The 21,056-nt window shown below is 43.4% G+C and overlaps 1 protein-coding gene across 6 annotated transcripts; it reads right to left on the minus strand.

Annotated features, from left to right (window-relative positions):
* Window positions 1-5,519: 5,519 nt before the first annotated feature.
* On the minus strand, window positions 5,520-20,054 carry CNPY3 (canopy FGF signaling regulator 3). 6 transcript variants are annotated; one of them, XM_040435637.1, is made up of 7 exons: window positions 19,974-20,054; window positions 16,909-17,008; window positions 11,980-12,109; window positions 11,233-11,329; window positions 7,517-7,639; window positions 7,311-7,428; window positions 5,520-6,930 (listed from the first exon to the last, which is right to left on the minus strand). In XM_040435637.1, the coding sequence occupies exons 2-7, from the start codon at window positions 16,997-16,999 to the stop codon at window positions 6,728-6,730; spliced, it is 762 nt and encodes a 253-aa protein (XP_040291571.1). In that variant the 5' UTR covers window positions 17,000-17,008; window positions 19,974-20,054; the 3' UTR covers window positions 5,520-6,727. The 6 variants fall into 6 exon arrangements, with proteins under 6 accessions (XP_040291571.1, XP_040291573.1, XP_040291572.1 ...); XM_040435639.1 differs by having other exon boundaries at window positions 16,909-17,009; window positions 19,981-20,030; XM_040435638.1 differs by having other exon boundaries at window positions 19,969-20,019.
* Between the last annotated feature and the right edge of the window lie 1,002 nt (window positions 20,055-21,056).

The raw sequence follows: 21,056 nt of genomic DNA on the forward strand, positions 1-21,056 counted from the left end.
CAAAAAAAGTGAAGAGTGTGTCACAGGAGGGGTATACGGAAGGACACCACTACTCAATGTGACACGTGTCCAGATCATCCGGGCCTCTGCATTATTGGTTGCTTCAGGGAGTACCACACTTCCATGGAGTACTAAATTTATATCCCAAAAAAGTAGACATATTAGGTATCGCCGCGTCCGTAATAATCTGCTCTATAAAAATACCCCCCCCAACCCCTCAGATGAACACGGTAAAAAAAAAAAAAAAAAAAACGATGCCAAAAAAGCAACTTTTGGGCAAATTTTCCATTAGAATCCATTTTTTTCCAATAACAAAAGTAAGGGTTAACAGCCAAACAAAACTTAATATTTATTACCCTCATACTGCAGTTTACAGAAACACCCCATATGTGGTGGTAAACTGCTGTATGACCAAACGGCAGGACGCAGAAGGAAAGGAACGCCGTATGGTTTCTGGAAGGCAGATTTTAATGGCCTTTTTTTGAAGCTCCCCTGATGCATCATGTCCCATTTGAAGCCCCCCTGATGCACCCCTAGAGTAAAAACTCCATAAAAGCAACCCCATCTAAGAAACTACACCCCTCAAGCTATCCAAAACAGATTTTACAAACGTCGTTAACCCTTTAGGTGTTCCACAAGAGTTATTGGCAAATGGAGATGAAATTTCTGAATTTCTATTTCTGGTAACCTTGCCTCACAAAAATGTAATATAGATAAACCAAAAATCATATGTACCCTAAAAATAGTCCTAACAAAACTGCCACCTTATCCCGTAGTTTCCAAAATGGGGTCACTTTTATGGAGTTTCTACTCTAGGGGTGCATCGGGGGGCTTCAAATGGGAAATGGTGTAAATAAACCAGTCCAGCAAAATCTGCCTTCCAAAAACCACACGGCGCACCTTTCCCTCTACGCCCTACCGTGTGCCCGTACAGTAGTTTACGGCCACATATGGGGTGTTTCTGCAAACTACAGAATCAGGGCAATAAATATATCATTTTGTTTGGCTGTTAACCCTTGCTTTGTTACTGGAAAAAAATGTATTAAAATGAAATTTGAGAATTTACATTTTTTGGCAAATTCTCCATCTCTATTTGCCAATAACTCTTGTGCAACACCTAAAGAGTTAACAAAGTTTGTAAAATCAGTTTTGAATACCTTGAGAGGTGTAGTTTCTTAGATGGGCTTACTTTTATGGAGTTTCTACTCTAGGGGTGCATCAGGGTGGCTTCAAATGGGACATGGTGTAAATAAACCAGTCCAGCAAAACCTGCCTTCCAAAAACCATATGGCGCACCTTTCCCTCTACGCCCTACGGTGTGCCCGTACAGTCGTTTACGGCCACATATGGAGTGTTTCTGCAAACTACAGAATTGGGGCAATAAATATCGAATTTTGCTTGGCTGTTAACCCTTGCTTTGTTACTGTAAAAAATGGGTTAAAATAGAAAATTTGCCAAAAAATTGAAATTCTCAAATTTCATTCCCATTTGCGAATAACTCTTGTGCAACACCTAAAGGTTTAACAAAGTTTGTAAAATCAGTTTTGAATACCTTGATCGGTGTAGTTTCTAGAAAGGGGTCATTTTTGGGTGGTTTCTATTATATAAGCCTCACAAAGTAACTTCAGACCTTAACTAGTCCCTAAAAATTGGGTTTTTTGCTTCTAAACTTCTAAGCCTTGTAACATCCCCAAAAAATTAAATATCATTCCCAAAATGATCAAAACATGAAGTAGACATATGGGGAATGTAAAGTAATAACTATTTTTGGAGGTATTACTATGTATTATAGAAGTAGAGAAATTGAAACTTAGAAATTTGCAATTTTTTAAAATTTTTTAGTAAATTTGGTATTTTTTTTTATAAATAAAAATTTATTTTTTTTACTTCATTTTACCAGTGTCATGAAGTACAATATGTGACGAAAAAACAATCTCAGAATGGCCTGGATAAGTCAAAAGCGTCTTAAAGTTATCACCACTTAAAGTGACAGTGGTCAAATTAGCAAAAAATGGCCTGGTCCTTAAGGTTAATCACTGGGTATGGACACCATCTACGGACTTTTGATAGGCTACTTTCACACTAGCGTTGTTTAAATCCGGCGTTCAATTCCGACACCGGAACTGCCCGCCGGATGCGGAAAAACGTGCGAAAATGGATTACATTTGAATCCTGATCCGGATTTTGATCACAATGAAAAAATGCATTGGAAAAAACGGATCCGCCATTTATGGACTTTTTTTTTACATTTTTAGGGTTTAACATGCAAAAGCCGGATCCGTTTTGAAGGAACACACGGCGCCGGATCCGGCATTAATGCAAGTCAGTGGGAAAAAGGCCTGATCCGGCGTTCAGTCAAAGTGTTCCGGATTTTTGGCCGGAGGTAAAAATACAACATGCTACGGTTTTCTGAAAAGCCTGATCAGTCAAAAAGACTGAACTGAAGACATCCTGATGCATCCTGAACAGATTACTCTCCATTCAAAATGCATTAGGATAAAACTGATCAGTTCTTTTCCGGATTTGAGCCCCTAGGACGGAACTCAGCGCCGGAAAAGAAAAACGTGAAAGTGAATTTTGACTCATTGCTATTGTGCGGTTGAAGTGAAATATATTTATATAAAGTAAATATTTGTATCATAAAAAAAAAAGATTGTGTTTGTCCTATTTTCATACGGGTGTTGATATTCCTGTCATACTCCTGGTGTACTAGAGGTATGGGGGCTAATACCCAGTGTCTCTGGGGGTATATGGTGTTAAAATTCGTCTACACTATCGATACATGAAGTTCTGGATTAATAACGGTTGTTAACATATATTTTACAGTGTATTGTTATTACATGGTTACTGGCGATGGTCTCCGACAGGAATGTGTACCTATATATAAGGTAATTATAGGTGCAGAATTCTCATAGGGGTCAAAGCTATGTTTTGTTTTTTAATAAATCCTTGTCTCATTCTCTTCATACAGCCAGTGTAACATGATAAAATAGTATGCCTGTAGCCAGCACTAGAGGGAGCTCTAGGATAACTGTGGACAGGTATAGTGCCATCTTTGGAAAAATAGCAGCCTCGTTTTTGTAAGACCTCACACACACGACCGTATCTGTATTATTGTCCGCAAACCACGTATACACAAAATCCGGACACCGTCCGTGTGTAATCTTCATTTTTCTCACTCCCATTACTGGAAATTACTATTCTTGTTTGCGATATGGACAAGAATAGAACATGTTCTAGAATTTGTGGAATGGACACACAATTATTTTTTTTGAGGACCCATAGAAATTAACGGATCCATGTACAATCCGTAAAAAATGCAGATTAGGCTCAGATACAAAAATCGGTCATGTGCATGAGCTCCTCATGGTGGTGGCAGAAATCATTTATCTGGATGTTTTCTCCTAAACTGCATATCTGGGTACTTGGGAAGCCTCCATATTTATGTCCTGGATAGGCTGCAGTGTACCAGCTTCACTACAGTGTCCCTGTACTTTTAACAAAGTTTTCATAAGTCATAGTGATATATCAACGGTTTTGATTGGTTGAAGTGCTGCAGGAGACAGACCTTTCTCTATAACGAGGAAAAAGAAGCGCTGTCCCTCCTTTTGCAGGTGACAGACTCCTAGCCCATCTTCAGCAGTGAGGACTGACAGAGTTCTGTGCGGGTGCCTCTATTGCTTCTTCTTAGCAATCTATGGGTAATCTCAGCATTAAGACGCCCACTAATAAAAAACCTTTGATTTATCACTATAACATTTGAAAAGTTTGTTAGAAGCACAGGTACATTACAGGAAACTGTATTGGCCTGCATCTGTATAGTGTAAGACACATGGCTGAGTTTCTTGTATACCACTAGCACTGTATCCACTGCATACCCATACTGTTTTACTATGTCCAGTTGCTTATATAGTGGCAGCATATTCCAATATACAAGCCATCAGCACTGAGAATTATGTCTTTTCCTTGGTGAATCTCAAAAGACATAACTTTATGCGTTTTAATTTTTTCCTATTTAATGGCTTGTTGTTGCAAGACCTGCAATGAAATAGTGTATCATAGAAGCACATACTTCCTGCAAACCAATGTACAATTGTGTCATAGTGATGGTGCAGATTCAGGAGCTGTGCTCCTGCTCTCACTACCGGGATCAGACGTAACTCCTATCCTTGTAGTTTTAAACCCTTAGATACCATGGTCAATGCTGATCGCAGCATCTAAGGCTACTTTCACACTGGCGTTTCTGGGTCTGCTTGTGAGATCCGTTTCAGGGCTCTCACAAGTGGCCCAAAACGGATCAGTTCAGCCCCAATGTATTCTGAATGGATAAGGATCCGTTCAGAATGCATCAATTTGGCTGCGTTTGGTCTCCGTTGCGCTTTTGAGGCGGACACTAAAACAGGCCTAATAGGCATTCTGTTAGTTTCACTGTAACTGACATATTACTCTGCAATACAAGTACTGTAGTGTAGTGTATTATATGGGTGATTACATGTTTAAAGGGGTTTTCTGAGTTTTTATACCAGACCCCTGCTGATCAGCTGTTTTAGAAGGCTGCAGCGCTCCTGTAAGTGCCGCTGCTTTCTCTCTACTTTTCCTAGGTCAGTCACAACACGTTCACGTGTCACAGCTTCTTAACGGCATCCTCTGCGGCCAATGAGGATGCCAGTAATTTATTTTAATGCATTTAAGCTGCAATTCTTATTTTGGCCAGCAGGTGGCAGGCCAACATAAGAAATTAGCAATTCTGAACAATTAATGGATGTAAAAAAATCCATGATTGTTCAGAATTAAGAAAAAATTTTTTGATTTTGTAGGCTTAAATATGAGCTTCAAAATCATTTAAACAAAGTTTGCCACAATCGGAACGCCGTGGGAACAAAACACGTAAAACGGTGGAGGAATTGCATTTTTTTTCCCCAATCACAGCCCATTTGGAATTTTTTTCCTGCTTCCCACTACATTGTATGCCATATTAAATGGTGGCGTTAGAAAATACAACTTGTCCCGCATAAAATAAGCCCTCATACAGATATTTGAACAGAAATATAAAAAAGTTATGGCTCAAGGAAAATAGGGAAGAAAAATGAACAAGCAAAAATGAAAAAACTCCAGTATCCTAAGGGTTAAAAATAATTACATGTCCCGTGAAAAATCAAGTCCTCACATGTTAAGGAAGAAAAATTAAAAAAATTATGTCTTTTGAAATATGGAGTAAAAGGATATGCCATGTCCTGAAGTCCAAAATAGGCCACATTCTTAAGGGGTTAAAACATAACAGCGACTAACCTTACATATTTAATAGCTTATCTCCACTACATTGCCAGACATTAAACTAAGACCCTATTTACAATAAAGTGGTGCTGCCAGTTACGATTCTGACACCTCATTTCTGCATTTTGGACTATGTATCCAATTTTGAGTCACACTATCATACAACACATCACATACCGGAATTGCGCACATTTCCACCCATGTAACGTATGCCAGCCTGGACAAATAAAACTCAAACATTTATTACTTATATCTTTAATTTAATGTAAGAAAATAACACCAGTCTGCAGAACAGAAAGTCATGATCAGTTGAAAACCAACACACAAGAAACTCACAGGACACTGGGCAAGAATGTTCTAGAAAAACAGCGAGGAGAGCGGCGAGAGACAAAGGAGAGAAAAGAATGGCAAACGGAATACTGATGGGCGTAGAGGGGAAATGTGATGGATATGAGGGTAGGAGTCGCAGAAAAGTAAACAATAGAGAAATAACCAAAGATGTAAGATGACATGATCTGTAATAAATGTAACAGTGTAATAATACTGGATGCAGCCTGGCTCAGAACTTATGATAGACCTCTTCTGTACATGTGAAAGTTAAAGGGGTCTTCCAAGACCTCCCGGGGAGACAGCCAAGTACAAGTGCTCGGCTCTTTCTGGCAGTACTATAGAGATGAATGGAACGGCAGTGTGTATTCTTGATCTGCTGCTGCTCCATTTATTTTTGAGGTCCTAGCAGAGTACAGAGCCCATATTCTAGTGATTAGTGCAAGTCCCAGTGGTTGGAACCAACTGATCTGAAAGTTATTCCCTATCCTGTGGATAGGGGATAACGTGATGTAACCGGAAACCCCTTTATATGCTTAATTTCTGTATGTCTGCAGTCACCACTAGAGGGAGCTTACTGCATACAGTTTATAGTTTTAATTCAATTACATAAGAATATACAACAAGCTCCCCCTAGTGGTGACTGAAAGCAAAACAGAACTTCATTATATGCCAGCACATAAATACTGACCTATGTAGAAAAAAAGATGGCCAGTCACTTTAAGTCAGAGAATCTAAAAACAGAATCAGCACTTCAGAGTAATTACATATATCATCTATGGCAGGCATGCTCAACCTACAGCCCTCCAGCTGTTGCAAAACTACAACTCCCAGCATGCCCGAACAGCCTACAGCAGGGAATTGTGGGAGTTGTAGTTTTACAACAGCTGGAGGACCGTAGGTTGAGCATGCCTGATCTATGGGGTCCATCCTCAGAGCCTAGACATGATGTGCATATGGTCTTCACCGTTCTTCCCGTATCCTTCCATAAAACCAGCTGACTTGAATAGGAAGGATGCAGTGTTATCAATAACAGGGATATGCAGGGAATAGAACCCAGAGGCATCGTGCCTAGGTTGAAGGCGCCATCTTAACCAGTCCAATTTCCTTCCAGCTGGAGGCAGTGTCAGAGCTCGTCACTAGATCTGCTTTGTGGAATCGGAGTCTCCAGAGCTTCCATTTTCTCGGGGATTGCTCCATTATTGCGCTTACCATTTGAGTCTTTTGCTGCCTTCTTGGATTTCTTTTTCTCTCCTTTTTTGGTTTTCTTCTTCCCAGATGAAGGTCCAGGGTCCCCTTTCTTACCAGCCCACATCTCAGATAGGCAGCCTGGTCAAAGCCAATACAATGTTACAACAGTGCCTCCTTTGATATGAATACTTATATAGATAACCGAAATGAAACGTCACATTTGAGAAATCCTGTAATTTTAACCACATGAAAAACACCAGTGGACACTATATTATAGTGACATTGATAAAGGGCACTACACGGATGCACACAGAGTTACCAGATAGGCACCGCATGCTGCCATATAGTGCTCTGCCTTGTGCATTAAGTGTCAAGTAAACTTAAAGTTATGTCTTGTCTTCAATAAACAATCTCTTGGCCACATCAACTTTTTTTTTTTTTCGCTCAAACCTGCCAAACTCGAGTTTGAATGGTCCTTAGGAAAGGAGGTAGTAGCCATGTTCTAATTAACCACTCACTTTTGTCTTGCCCTTGCAGGACGTGTTGCGCACATAGAAAGTCAGTAAGGTCCTCTTGCTGGTGATGCCGATACCAGTCTTCGATGACATCTTCAAACTCCTCTATCAGGAAATCACACTGATGGTGAGAAGAGCATGGATGTAACCAGCGGTGTCACCAGAGATGGTACCATCACAAGCATATCCTCTATTATCTCAGAACTTACCTGCTTCTTCATATCAGCCACCTCAGCAGACGTTTCATTCCACAGCTCATACGGTATGTCCATCACAACTTTCACACCCTTATGAACAAGGTGATGCAAGGTCTGGAAGGTTTCGGACATTCCCTGAGTGAAATAAAAGTGCTGAGGTCAGATATGCAAACATGGCACATCAGTGTTCATCATTGAGTGCTCTATAATAAAAAAACATATTTTTGAAATGCTAACAAGCATTTTAGTGAGAATAACTCTTGCTAAAAGGTGTGTTCCTCCTAAAAACCAGAGTAAGGAGGGCTGAGCGGTGCAAGACAAAGAGAAAATGAGCTCTGCAGCTATTTAGTGTTGAGCAGGGACAAGACGACTGATCTGAATGAGGGGGAAGCAGAACACACATCAATATTAGCTTAAAGAAGCACTTCCACAAAAATGTTATTCTCTGAAAGGTATAGGATATAAACTGTAGTGAATGCAATTTTCTTGCCAGTGACTGTATTTGTGAGTTATAACCTCCCTTCTCATCCTCAGCTGTGTCATGTGGGCAATATTCTGCCTTTCCACACAGCATCTTATATGTGGACAGGAAGCCAGTTTCTCTATGTATTCCTATGGGAGTCCCGATGTCAGTCTAATAGGAATGAATAGAGAAGTAACTGGCTACCTGTCCTATGTAAGTTAGACATCAGTGTTGGTCACATGACACAGCTGAGGATCAGAAAGGAGATTATAACTCACAAATACAGTCCCTGGTACCTTTTTAACAGGTCAGAGAATAAAATGTTTTTGGGAGTGTTTCTTTAGAAACTTACCCAAGACCACCAGGCCATCAAATTCGACCCCTTCTTCTACCCCAGACCACTAATGAAAGGGGGCATTGCCATAAACCACCGGAGGTTCAAATATTAATCCTTTCTTCTACCCTAGACCACTTAAGGAGAAAAGCATTACCCTAGACCAGGGGTCTCCAAACTTTTCAACAGGAGGGCCACATTGAAGATTTTACAAGTATTCGGGGGCCGGAAAAAAAAATCAGTTATGTATTAAATTAAATGTATATATTTTACATGGATCGTTTTTGTAATCAGCATGATATGACTGAGAACAAAAGAGAAAAAACTTTAGCAAAACAACGCAAAGACACCCGTGTCCCTATCAGCGGTGTCCCCATCAGCACAGCAATGTCCCCATCAGCACAGCAATGTCCCCATCAGCACAGCAATGTCCCCATCAGCACAGCAATGTCCCCATCAGCACAGCAATGTCCCCATCAGCACAGCAATGTCCCCATCAGCACAGCAATGTCCCCATCAGCACAGCAATGTCCCCATCAGCACAGCAATGTCCCCATCAGCACAGCAATGTCCCCATCAGCACAGCAATGTCCCCATCAGCACAGCAATGTCCCCATCAGCACAGCAATGTCCCCATCAGCACAGCAATGTCCCCATCAGCACAGCAATGTCCCCATCAGCACAGCAATGTCCCCATCAGCACAGCAATGTCCCCATCAGCACAGCAATGTCCCCATCAGCACAGCAATGTCCCCATCAGCACAGCAATGTCAGCATCAGCACAGCAATGTCAGCATCAGCACAGCAATGTCCCCATCAGCACAGCAATGTCCCCATCAGCACAGCAATGTCCCCATCAGCACAGCAATGTCCCCATCAGCACAGCAATGTCAGCATCAGCACAGCAATGTCAGCATCAGCACAGCAATGTCCCCATCAGCACAGCAATGTCCCCATCAGCACAGCAATGTCCCCATCAGCACAGCAATGTCCCCATCAGCACAGCAATGTCCCCATCAGCACAGCAATGTCCCCATCAGCACAGCAATGTCAGCATCAGCACAGCAATGTCAGCATCAGCACAGCAATGTCCCCATCAGCACAGCAATGTCAGCATCAGCACAGCAATGTCAGCATCAGCACAGCAATGTCAGCATCAGCACAGCAATGTCAGCATCAGCACAGCAATGTCAGCATCAGCACAGCAATGTCCCCATCAGCCGTGTCACCCTTAAGCACAGCAATGTCCCCATCAACGATGTCCCCATCAGAACAGAAATGTCCCCATCAGCGGAGTCCCCATTAGCAGCTGATAGGGGCCACCACTGATGGGGACACTGCTGTTGGGGACGCGGCTGATGGGGACACCATTGATGGGGACACCCGTGTCCCTATCAGCGGTGTCCCCATCAGAACAGCAATGGCCAAATCAGAACAGCAATGTCCCCATCAGAAAAGCAATATTCCCATAAAAAAAAAAATATTCCCATCAAAAAAACAATATTCCCATCAGAAAAACAATATTCCCATCAGAAAAACAATATTCCCATCATGGGGACACCCACTGATGGGGACGCTGCTGTTGGGGACATTGCTGTGCTGATGGGGACACCACTGATGGGGACGCTGCTGTTGGGGACATTGCTGTGCTGATGGGGACACCACTGATGGGGACACCATTGATGGGGACACCCGTGTCCCTATCAGCGTTGTCCCCATCAGCACAGCAATGTCCCCATCAGCGGTGTCCCCATCAGCACAGCAATGTCCCCATCAGCACAGCAAAGTCCCCATCAGCAGTGTCCCCAGCAGCACAGCAATATCCCCATCAGTATGTGTCCTCAGCAGCTTGTGTCCCCATCAGCGCAGCACAGCAATGTCAGCGTTCCCCATTGTGTCCCCATCAGCGTTGTGCAACACTTGCCTCCGCTGTAGCCGGCTTCTGCTCCTCTTCTTTTTTTTTTCTTCTTGGACTCCTGAGTCCCGACTCCCGCCCGCTGCTACACACGTGGATTTGTTATTTCAAACAGCGGGCGGGAAGAGGGGAGGTGCCGCACCTGTGACTTCACTGGTTGCCGGGACATCGGCGGTCCCAGCAGCCAATCAAAAAGCACAGCGTGACAGCATGGGCGGTTGTGCGGCTTTCGTTCCTGCAACCTGTCAGCTGCGGGCGGGCGCGGAATCGAACACACAACACAAGCGTGACAGCATGGGCGGTTGTGCGGATTTGGTTCCTGCAACCTGCCAGCTGCGGGCGGGCCGGATCGAACGCACAAGCGGGCCGGTTCTGGCCCGCGGGCCGGGGTTTGGAGACCCCTGCCCTAGACTACCATGGATTGAAATACTGCCTTCCCCATCTTTTACCCTAGACCACCATGAAAGGAGGTTTTAACCTAAAACAATAAGTATTCAAATACTGGCTGTGTCTTTTACCCTATATTACCAAGGAAAGGGGCATTACACGCTAGACTACCAGGGTATCAAATATTAAACACCTCTTCTCCAAAGACCACTATACAATCAGGAAATCAAATGTTAACCCTGTCTTCTACCCTAGACCACAGGTAATCAAACATTTCTTAACCTCTCGACTACCCTAGACCTGGTTACATTATTCATTCCACTACGATAGACCACTATGGAAGTCTTAATACGTCTGAAATATTTTTCTAAACAATGGTGAGTCAGTATTTCATGAAAAAAAAAGGAAAACAGCTGAATAAGCACACCATAAGTATGTGTACCAAAAATAGAGAAATCTATTAGACCAAAAGTAAGCGGAAAGCGAGAGCACAGATGATTTCAGAAGTCTTCGATAACTCTTTACTTGCTGTATTGATCAAAGTCTCAGACCCAACATTATCATCTGTCACCCACATGCTCATTTATACACAGGGGTATATGTATAATCCTCTGTACACTGACAAGTACCTTGGCAAAACGGTTACTTCCAGAACGTTCCTTGTGAAGATTGTACTCCAGCAGTCTTTGGCAGAGGCCTTCAGTGACTTCTATCAGACGGATGTCCCTGGAAAAAGCCAAGTGTGTAATCATTAGTAAGACTTGTAAGAATTTTGCAACAAGTGAAGGGCCGCAGGTTAAGCATCCCTGGGCTAAACAACTCGGTGTGCTTCTTTAAGATATTCATTAGACTCAACTAACAACTCTGAGGCTCAATTCACACCTGAGCGTTTTACAGCGCGTTCCTACGCGCTGTAAAACGCTCAACAAGGAGAAACCAATGCTTCCCTATGGGAATGGTTCTCACCTGGGCGTTTTACAGCGCGTACGATTGCGCTGTAAAACGCCCGACGCTCACACAAGTTCGGTAGCGTTTTTTTGGGCGCTTGTCGCGCGTTCCCGTACATAGACTTTCGGGAACGCGCGACACTGTGTGCACACTTGTCTCTGTATGCGCGCTTGTAAACGCCCGTACAATCGCGCATACAGAGCGCTCGTTTCAGAACGCTCAGGTGTGAACTGAGCCTTAGAGGATCTTAGAAGCCAAGACTATGGTTACACCGTGTAACATACAAACCTCCCTCTCCCATAGATATATAACTTCATACTGGCACAGATCCTGCATTGTCCCAGAGTGATCAGTGATGCTACAGCGGCAGATTGTACGATAAGACTAGCGTTGTACAAGACTGGAAGAACAGTAAATTGATTACTCACGAATTTGTGTACTTGATCTTAGTTTGCTTCTTGGTACCATCTATAAAGCCATAGTGAGTATCAATCACTTCACTTCTCCGTGATGTCTCTTCAAATGAGGATTTCAGCTCCACGGCAACGTATTTACAGACTGCAAGAGAGAAACTCCGACACCTGCTGACACTGGCACACAGGAGGGTACTGCGTTCCAGTAGATTACCAAGACACCCCACTATCATGGCTCACTGCCCTCAGGGCAAATGTGACAGCTATCTAATAATCTCTCTCTGCCAACAGTCAAGCAGAGATGACAGAGCTGCAGTGTAAAGCACAGGGGAAGGGATGAAGTGGTGCTTTTCTTAGATGCCATTATTTGGTGCATACACATTAACATTAAATCAATGTCAATGTACAGTGCTGTGCAATAGTTTTAGGCAGATGTGGGAAAAAATGCTGCAAAGTAAGAATACTTTCAAAAATAGAAATGTTCATTATTATTGCATCAATTAACAAGATGCAAAGTGAATGAACAAAACAAAAATTTAAAATCAGATCAATATTTGCTGTGACCACCTTTTGCCTTCATAGCAGTATCAAATCTTCTAGGTACACTTACACACAGTTTTTGAAGGACCTCGGCAGGGAGGTTGTTCCAAACATCTTGGAGAACTAACCACAGATCTTCTATGGATGCAGGCTTGTTCAGATCCTTCTGTCCCTTCATGTAATCCCAGACAGACTGGATGATGAGATCAGGACTATGTGGGGACCATATCAGCTCTTCCAGGACTCCATGTTCTTCTTTACGCTGAAGTTCTCAACCACTTCTAGACACAACCAGTTTTCACCTTCCTGACCAAGCCTAATCTGACATGTGTCACTTTAAGTGGTAAAAACTCTTACTTATCCAAGCGATTCTGAGGCAGTTTTTTCGTGACACATCATACTTCATGTTACTGGTAAAATTGGAAATTGATGGGGTAAGAGGCTTAGATGTGTTGGTCAGCATTGGCCACCACATCTATGGGGTCAAACCACAAGCAGGGGGCAGTTACAGCAGGGGGGCCTGGCTGTCACCAAACATAGCTTCTGTGTCTGCCTGATCAGTGTGCTGTAATAGTATGGTGTGGGTTATTAACTATCTCCTTGCTGCACGGTAAATATACAGTCCATGTGCTGTACGTTTGGGGAAACGGTTCTGCTGCAGAATTAATTTGGTGCTAATCAGACACCTCCCTGGAGGTATTGCATGATGGACACAGCAAAGAGGACATCAATCCTGACCACCTCAAGGACCATAGACGCAGTGATCGCCAAGGAAACTTACTTCAGCAGATGAAAGACACATTATGCTTACTTCAGCTCGAAAGCAGAAGATGTCCAGCAATGTCAATAAGATCAGAACTGCCAAAAATCAGTGGGACCCAGGTATTCCCATTTACTGTTCAGAAAAGCCTGGCCAGAAGTGGTCTTCATGGAAGAATTGCGGCCAAAAAGGCATACTTTTGATGTGGAAACAAGGCCCAACGACTCACCTACGAAAACATAGGAACTGGGGTGCAGAAAAATGGCAGCAGAAACTTTGGACCAATGAGTCAAAATGTGAAATATTTGGCTGTAACAGATGGCAGTTTCTTCACTGAAAGGCTGGAGTCCAGTACAATAATGAGTGTCTGCAGGCAACAGTGATGCATGGTGGGGGTTCCTTACAAGTTTGGGGCTGAATATCAGCAAATAGAGTTGGGGATTTGGTCAGTATTAAAGAGGTCCTCAATTATAGTACAGGCAGATACTTATCCTTCATGCAATACCATCAGGGAGGCATCCAATTGGCTCCAAATGTACTCTGCAGCAGGACAACGACCCCAAACATGCATCCAATGTCATTAACAACTATCTCCAGTGTAAAGAAGAACAAGGAGTCCTGGAGGTAATGATATGGCCGACACAGAGCCCTGATCTCATCCTCCAGTCTGTCTGGGATTACATGAAGGGACAGAAGGATCTGAACAAGCCTGCATCCATAGAAGACCTGCCAAAGTCCTTCAAAAACTGTGTGTAAGTGTACCTGCAATGGGTGGGGGGGGGGGGGTCACACCAAATACTGATCTGATTTAGATTTTGTTCATTCACTTTTCATTTTATAAATTGATAAAAATAAACTATTAATATTTCAATTTTTTAAAGCATTCTTACTTTGCAGCATTTTTTCCACACCTGCCTAAAACTTTTCCACAGTACTGAACACCGGGGAAAAGTAGAGCTAAAAAAAAAATTAAAAAAAAATTCCTTTGCAGCTTTTTATTTTCTTCATTTTATACTGGATACAAATTATAATTTTATTTTATAGGATATGGTCAGACATCCCTGAAGGAAGAATGCACGATACGGGCACCCATCGCATGGCAGCAATTCTCTATGACATGAGTGACACAGAGACAAGGTTTTTCCTGATAACAAGGGCTGAGCGAATTGCGCTTCGGATCCAATGCCGAACTCGATTTGTTGCCCAACTTTGTTTTAATGCTGTACAGAGACCTGTCTCCATACAGCATTAAAATGTATGGGCTGCACGGAGGAAAAATTCGAGACTCATGAGACTTTGGTGAATAACTTCAGCCTTCGATTCTACCAGCTGGCAGCTCGGTACCGAAGCCGACTTCAGATTCCTGTTTTAAAATGTTTTTAAAGTTGTAGAATCGAAGGCCCAAGTTCTTCACTGAAGTCTTGCGAGACTTCGGCCTTTACAAATTTAGCCTCCGTGCAGCCCATACATTTTAATGCTGTACGGAGACAGGTCTCTGAACAGCATTATAAAGAAATAGGGAAGTAAATCGACTTCGGATCTTGGATCTGAAAAGCAATTTGCTCACCCCAACTGACAACAACCATTAAGGTGGCCACACACATTAGATAGCAGCTGGGCGATGGTTAAACTTCTGAACGTTCGTGTTGCAGGCACGGCCATACACATTTTAGTCCATATTGACTGTTACAGTTATTCTAACTGCACATACACATTCCATGAAACTGGGGGAAGGACAAAAGATCTTTCTGGGAACGTTCTTTCAAAGAAAGATCTTTCATTCACAAACTTTCTTTGAGTGAAAGATCTTTCGTCCGACTATTGAACAAAAAAAATTAACCATGGTCGGCTAAAACGATTGTTCGTTGTGAAATTGAAACCGATAAATGTTTGTTTTAAATTAAATCGTCGGTTTTGATCGGCTTTAGGGCTCATTCAGACGGCCGTATGCAGATCCGTTTTTTTGCAGATTAGACACACACCTATTCACTTCTATGGGGCCCTTTTCTTCTGTTCTACGGCTCCACAAAACAAATAAAACATGTGCTATACTTCAGTAAAAATCAGGAAGTGGGCAGATTGAAGTCTATAGGTCAGCAACAATGCGGAATGCAATCCGTTTTTTGTGGTCATGCTGAACTATACGCAATTTTGTGGATAGCATGCGGCTGTCTGAATGAGCCCTTAGCAGGGTGGATAAAAATCAATGATTTTTTTGTTTTTTATTTAAAAAAATATATTTCTGATTTTTTTTATTTAAATCAGATTTTTTTTATATAAAATGCTTTTTGAGGAAAATATATTACCATCCAAAGGTTATTCTGTCATGAAATAAAGATTCGTTTTTTAATTATGTAGAATAAGGCTGTATATGTTTAATTTTTTTGGTAACTAAATTCCATTAATCCATTCACAATGTCATGCTCTTCCAGAGGTTTTTGTAAGATTATTGGGCAGTTTATCTGCCTACAAGATATTATCACAGATGCTTGGTTTACTTTTGCAGTTCTCAAAACTGAATTTGACTCAGCAGAGATCACATGCCTCTTCTTCACAGCAAAAATGTTATAACATGAACAGAGTTGAGAAAAATACCTTAATCCTAACTTCTACAAACCTATGAATGCAGAATCAACCCCTTCAGTGCTAAGTTTAGTTCAGTGAATAGAATAGAAACAATATTTTTCTGATTGTTTGGAGTGGAATAGATCTGCACAAGAAGATGTTTAAGCAAATAACATATGCTGTAATGTTATTGTTTCAGTTGAATAAATCTATTTAAATTGTTATTAAGGTAATGATTATTTTTCTCCTTCCTAAGTAGAACAGAAAAGTTGTCCAAATATGAATGATTAACCTATTAAACTGGGGATAAAAAAAAACTAATAGGAAAAGTTGTTATTCTAAAAATCTTCATCTACTTGCATATTATAAGTTATACCAGCAAGAATTTGTCTTTATGTAGAAAACTACGATTTAAATCAAGCCTTACTGACTAGTGATTTAATTCAAATCCACCCTGGCCCTTAGACTAATATATATGTGTATTACAGCTGTTCTCTTGATCGTGTACACGGCAGTGCTCACTGGATGACCATAGTGAGCGTACTGCTCATGGCGTGGCTGCTACCTGCCACTTAAGCGGACAAGAATAGGACACGTTATATATTTTTTGCGGGGCCACGGAACAGAGCCACGGATGCGGACAGCACACGGAGTGCTGTCTACATCTTTTGCGGCCCCATTGAAGTGAATGGGTCCGCATCCAAGCCGCCAAAACGGCGGCTCGGATGCGGACCCAAACAACGGCCGTGTGCATGAGGCCTTATTCACATGTCAGTGTTTGGTCAGTGATTTCCATCAGTGATTGTGAGCCAAAACTAGGATTGGAGCCTCCACAGACTTCAGATATAAGGGAAAGATCTGCACCTGTTCTGTGTTTGGAGCCGCACCTGGTTTTGGTTCACAATCACTGACATGTGAATGAGGGCTCATGATGATGTCGTGTTGTCCGTTAGCGATAATGTTTGTAAAAGTGCAACTTCCGAATTTGCTTCTCAGAAACAAAGAACCAACAGCACTGGGTGGAGAATTTCAGGTAAAGGACTGAGAAACTTCTCCTTACAACTATATATCGGTCGTACCTTCACATTTATTGGGAAGATGTACCCATTCATTGTCCACTGCGTTTGCCAGCCTGACAGCGAGGGGAAGAAGAACAAGCAGGAACCACATAGCTGATGTCTGGAGGGAAACAAATCACAGATCAGACATGGAATGGGAGACCCCTATATATTAAATACTGATGGCCTAATCTCACATGTACACAAGTAATGGTATGTCCTAACATGGGCTCTGGCTGACAGTAGAAACTGTCACACATCACCCCAACCGGCTTTGGTCACGGCGCAGAAGGGGTAAACATGGACCATTCCCAGCCATTACTTCAACCATAACTGTCCTCCAGGGGACTGCACAGACACAGCTTCTGTGCCCAGGCAATCACCATCATCCAGACAGTGATGATCACAATAGGAACATCTATAAGATACCCATTGTAACGGACCGTTTCCGCAGACAAGGGGTTAAAATCCGTTTAGGCGATAAGCCCCTTTCTGAGAGACAGGCACAGCTACTGCAGGATACACCAACCTCCCGAACTGGATACAAAGTAGCACTCCAAACTGGAACCTCACGAATAGCTGCTAGCAGACGAACAGGAATCAGCTTACACTCCTGGCAATCAGCCTCTAACAGCATACAGTGAATCCCCCCAATAACGAGACAAGGCTCCGTGTTGAGGGTCAAGCAGTGGTCTGAGGTGCTGGCACACCCAGCCTGGTTTTTATTACAGTTGTTGCAAATACAGGTCCGCCCACAGGGGTTTGAAATACAGCCAATCAATATGTTACAACACATACAATGTAAGTACACGCCCCTAGGGGACCAGAAGGAAGACTTGTGACATAGGACAGATATGCAGCACTGTAGGATACACAGAGACAATACATCCCCACAATGCATCATGGTTTCCTCCTCTCTGCCCTGGAGACACCCGAGGCGTAATCCAATTATCTCTCAAGACAAAGAGAAGTCACCAATACACATGTGCAGACAACAGGACAGACATCACCCTTTAAACACACAATGGGACAATGGCACAATGGAAACACACCCAGCATTTTCCTCCCAAGCTGACAAGTTACACTTATTATAAATTATTACAACTTTGTGAGTTTACACTGTACATACATATAACTTACATCAATTTAAACAGTATAACTTGGGGACAAACCTATCCAAAATTCACTTGAATAGGTTCAGGGGTTTAAAAGTTAGTATATGGCCCATAATCCTGGGGCAAGAGGCCAGCAGCCAGGCCTCTCCAAAACCCAGTGGCGAGGTTGGTTTCGCCACACCCATAAAGAGGGAAAACATTAGAAGGTGGCACTCCAGTTCAGATGTCCTTCTGAAGATGTGGGCAGAGCCTCAAGATGTACAGCCCTGTCTTAAGGCCCGACAAAAAGGAAGCGTTCCTTCCCGACAATTGCCTACTCATCTGTGGGGGGTGAAGTGCTGCATTTACAAGCAGTGATCTTCTCCACGGTATAGAAAGGAGTGATCGCTCGTCTGGCGGCAGCTTTACACCAGCAGACAATCACTAATGAGCGTTGTGATGTGTAATCAGCCCTTTAGAGATGGCCTCTTATGCAGTGCCTGGGCTCTAGCTGCAAGCTAAAAAGTGCTATGTGTAAATGAGCAGGGCGAGTATTTCAGTGTAACCCTAGGGGTTATCGGACCCCTTAAATGCCTCCCCATATGCCCTGGCCCCTCAAGCACAATGCACTTACCTTGGTCCCCGGCACCTGAGTCACTCCTGGTCCCCGCACAGCTGAAAACATTGTCGGGGTGGGGGGGCAGCTAATGGCAGGCGGTGACAGGGATGAGCCTCCCTAGCATCACCTGCGATGCAGGAACCGGGGAGTCAGGTAAGTACATTGTGTGCGTTGAGCCCGGGAATATGGGAGAGCATTTCAGGGTTCAGATAACCCCCTTTACATTTGCGCTTTGTACCCCGGCAGTTTATTCCCGTGGAGGAACAGACTGACGGAATTCACTGCACCCAGTGTATATGGACAAGAAATACTATACGCAGAATTTTTTGTCCGACCTAAAGCCGGCATATATGCGGGAAGCGTTCGGATCCCATCACAGTGAATTGGGATACGGCGGTATCCAGCTGTGCCAGATACAGTGAACAGCGCAGATGTGAACCCAGCCTAACATTACATTAGGTGATTGCGGTTAAAGGGGCAGGCTTATCTTAACAATATGTCCTATTAGATCAAATTGACATTAATGGGGGCCCCTGCTCACAACCCTCCATTATATCATATATAATCCTACATTTCCCCTGCAGGAAAAATGAGCAGCGAAGGGTAGCTTTCCTGGCCAAAATCATCTATTTTCTGGGAGTCTGACCTGAAGAGATCAGCCATTTCTGCGCAGGTTCCCGCATTAAATGGGTGACAAGACAACCCCTTTAAATTGATTGGATATGCCATGACTGTATGACCTGTAGATTTGAGAATAAGTGTACGGATAATGCCGCCATCTCAAGGTGGGTAAGGATGCCAGGGGTCAGGCTCTAGGAAAATCTGTCACCGCATACCTCCACAGTAATCCAAGTCGAGTGTCACATGTGCTCTGGTCCCCAATCCTGATCGGTGCTGGCATTCCTGAGAAATCATTGATTTTCTGATATGCAAATGAGCTGTTTGGTGCAACAAGGGCGTCAGCATTACACCAAAACGCCAGCCCTTCGGTGGGAGGGAAGATGTGTTCTGGAATTGGCGCACGCACAGTACAACCATGATGCCTGCCCTGGCGGGACCCCTCACTGAGGGCTGGGGGGCAGCGCTGGACACCATAAGGAGCCCTAATTGCACCAAACAGCTCATTTGCATATTTCCCAGGAATACAGCTGAAACCCAGAGTGATCACGTGATCCCCTCCAGGGTTAGTCACTCTTTGCAGCAGCTCTCCAGTCTGACTTTATATAATGACAGTCCTGCATACAAATACATAGGGGTGACTAGTTCTACAAGAAGTCCCTAGTGCGCAACCTAGCAATATACAGAATGGGGAGCTATAAGAGAGGCTGATAAAGCACGGCGTACAGTATCATGCATGCTGCACATCACCTCACCCGTAGCCGCCGCTCCTCTCCGGTAACTTCCGCTTTCTGCTGTCACGCGGCACAGCAGCCAATCACAGAGCGCTCCGTTCCCCCAGTCACGTGATACCACTTCTCTTTTTCCCCAGCTCGGTATGCGCGTTCGCCGAGTGGAACTCAGAATCCTACTGCGCTTGCGCAACCTTGTTCCCATCTACAGCATCCCGGGTCCTGCATGCGGTTCGGCCGCTTTCCCGAATCCCGAGAACTCGCTGTTGTCTGCCGGATCCGGGATGCTGCAGATGGGAACGTAGATTTGGTTTCTGGAAATGAATGTAACTGGTGATAGCACAATGGGGGGTGGGGGATTAAAAGAAAACTGGCTTATGCCCACAGCAACCAATCAGATTCCACCTTTTATTTTCCAAAGGAGCTCTAAAAAAATGAAAGGTGGAGTCTGATTGGTTGCTGTGGACAACTATGCCGTTTTCCCTTTATACCAGTCTGATAAATCTCCCCCAGTGTGTACAGTGCTCTGTCAGTGTATGGAGCCTTGCATGAAGCTACTGGGGTTTATGTATTAGGAAAGAAGACTGTATGCGGTATGAACATGAAGGTGTATGGAGGTACGGTGAGGGCTGCGTGGCTTTTAGTGAAACCTTACTGTGGCTCTGAAAGTTTAACCCCTCACTGACATGGAGATTTTCTGTATTTACGCTTTCGTTTTAAACACCGTGCCTGGGCTGTAACCTTTTTATTTTTTCATTCACAGGTTTATGGGTTTTGTTTTTACAGTTTTCACTATGCGGTAAAACTGACCTGTTGCCTTCAATCTCTGGGTCAGTACAAAAAAGTAAAAACTTTTTTTTATTTTTTCATTGCCATAAGCAGGGGAACAGCAGCCGCTGTTACACGCAGAAGTAGAGCGGCCACAATAAGGTAGCAAAGGGTGAAGCAGCGCTGAGGGAGGACGCGCGTCCGGCACTGGCATGGCCATATGACCACTTTCCTGCTCCTGATGATCCAGAACTAATCTGGCGAAATGCGTTGAGCTGAGATAGGAAGCCTATTGATTAAAGGGGTTGTCTGGGTTCAGAGATGAACCCGGACATATCC

Source organism: Bufo bufo, chromosome 6 (assembly GCF_905171765.1).
Source record: "Bufo bufo chromosome 6, aBufBuf1.1, whole genome shotgun sequence".
In the NCBI taxonomy this organism is placed as follows: domain Eukaryota; kingdom Metazoa; phylum Chordata; class Amphibia; order Anura; family Bufonidae; genus Bufo; species Bufo bufo.

Bases quoted from the DNA above. Each gene is read 5' to 3' on its own strand.
- CNPY3 (XM_040435635.1), bottom strand. From the start codon at position 18,666: ATGTTTTCAGCTGTGCGGGGACCAGGAGTGACTCAGGTGCCGGGGACC. The intron at 7,640-11,232 runs GTACTTGTCAGT...TATTTCACTCAG, and splicing joins GAAGTAACCGTTTTGCCAAG to GGAATGTCCGAAACCTTCCA. The intron at 7,429-7,516 runs GTAAGTTCTGAG...TCTCACCATCAG, and splicing joins TGGCTGATATGAAGAAGCAG to TGTGATTTCCTGATAGAGGA.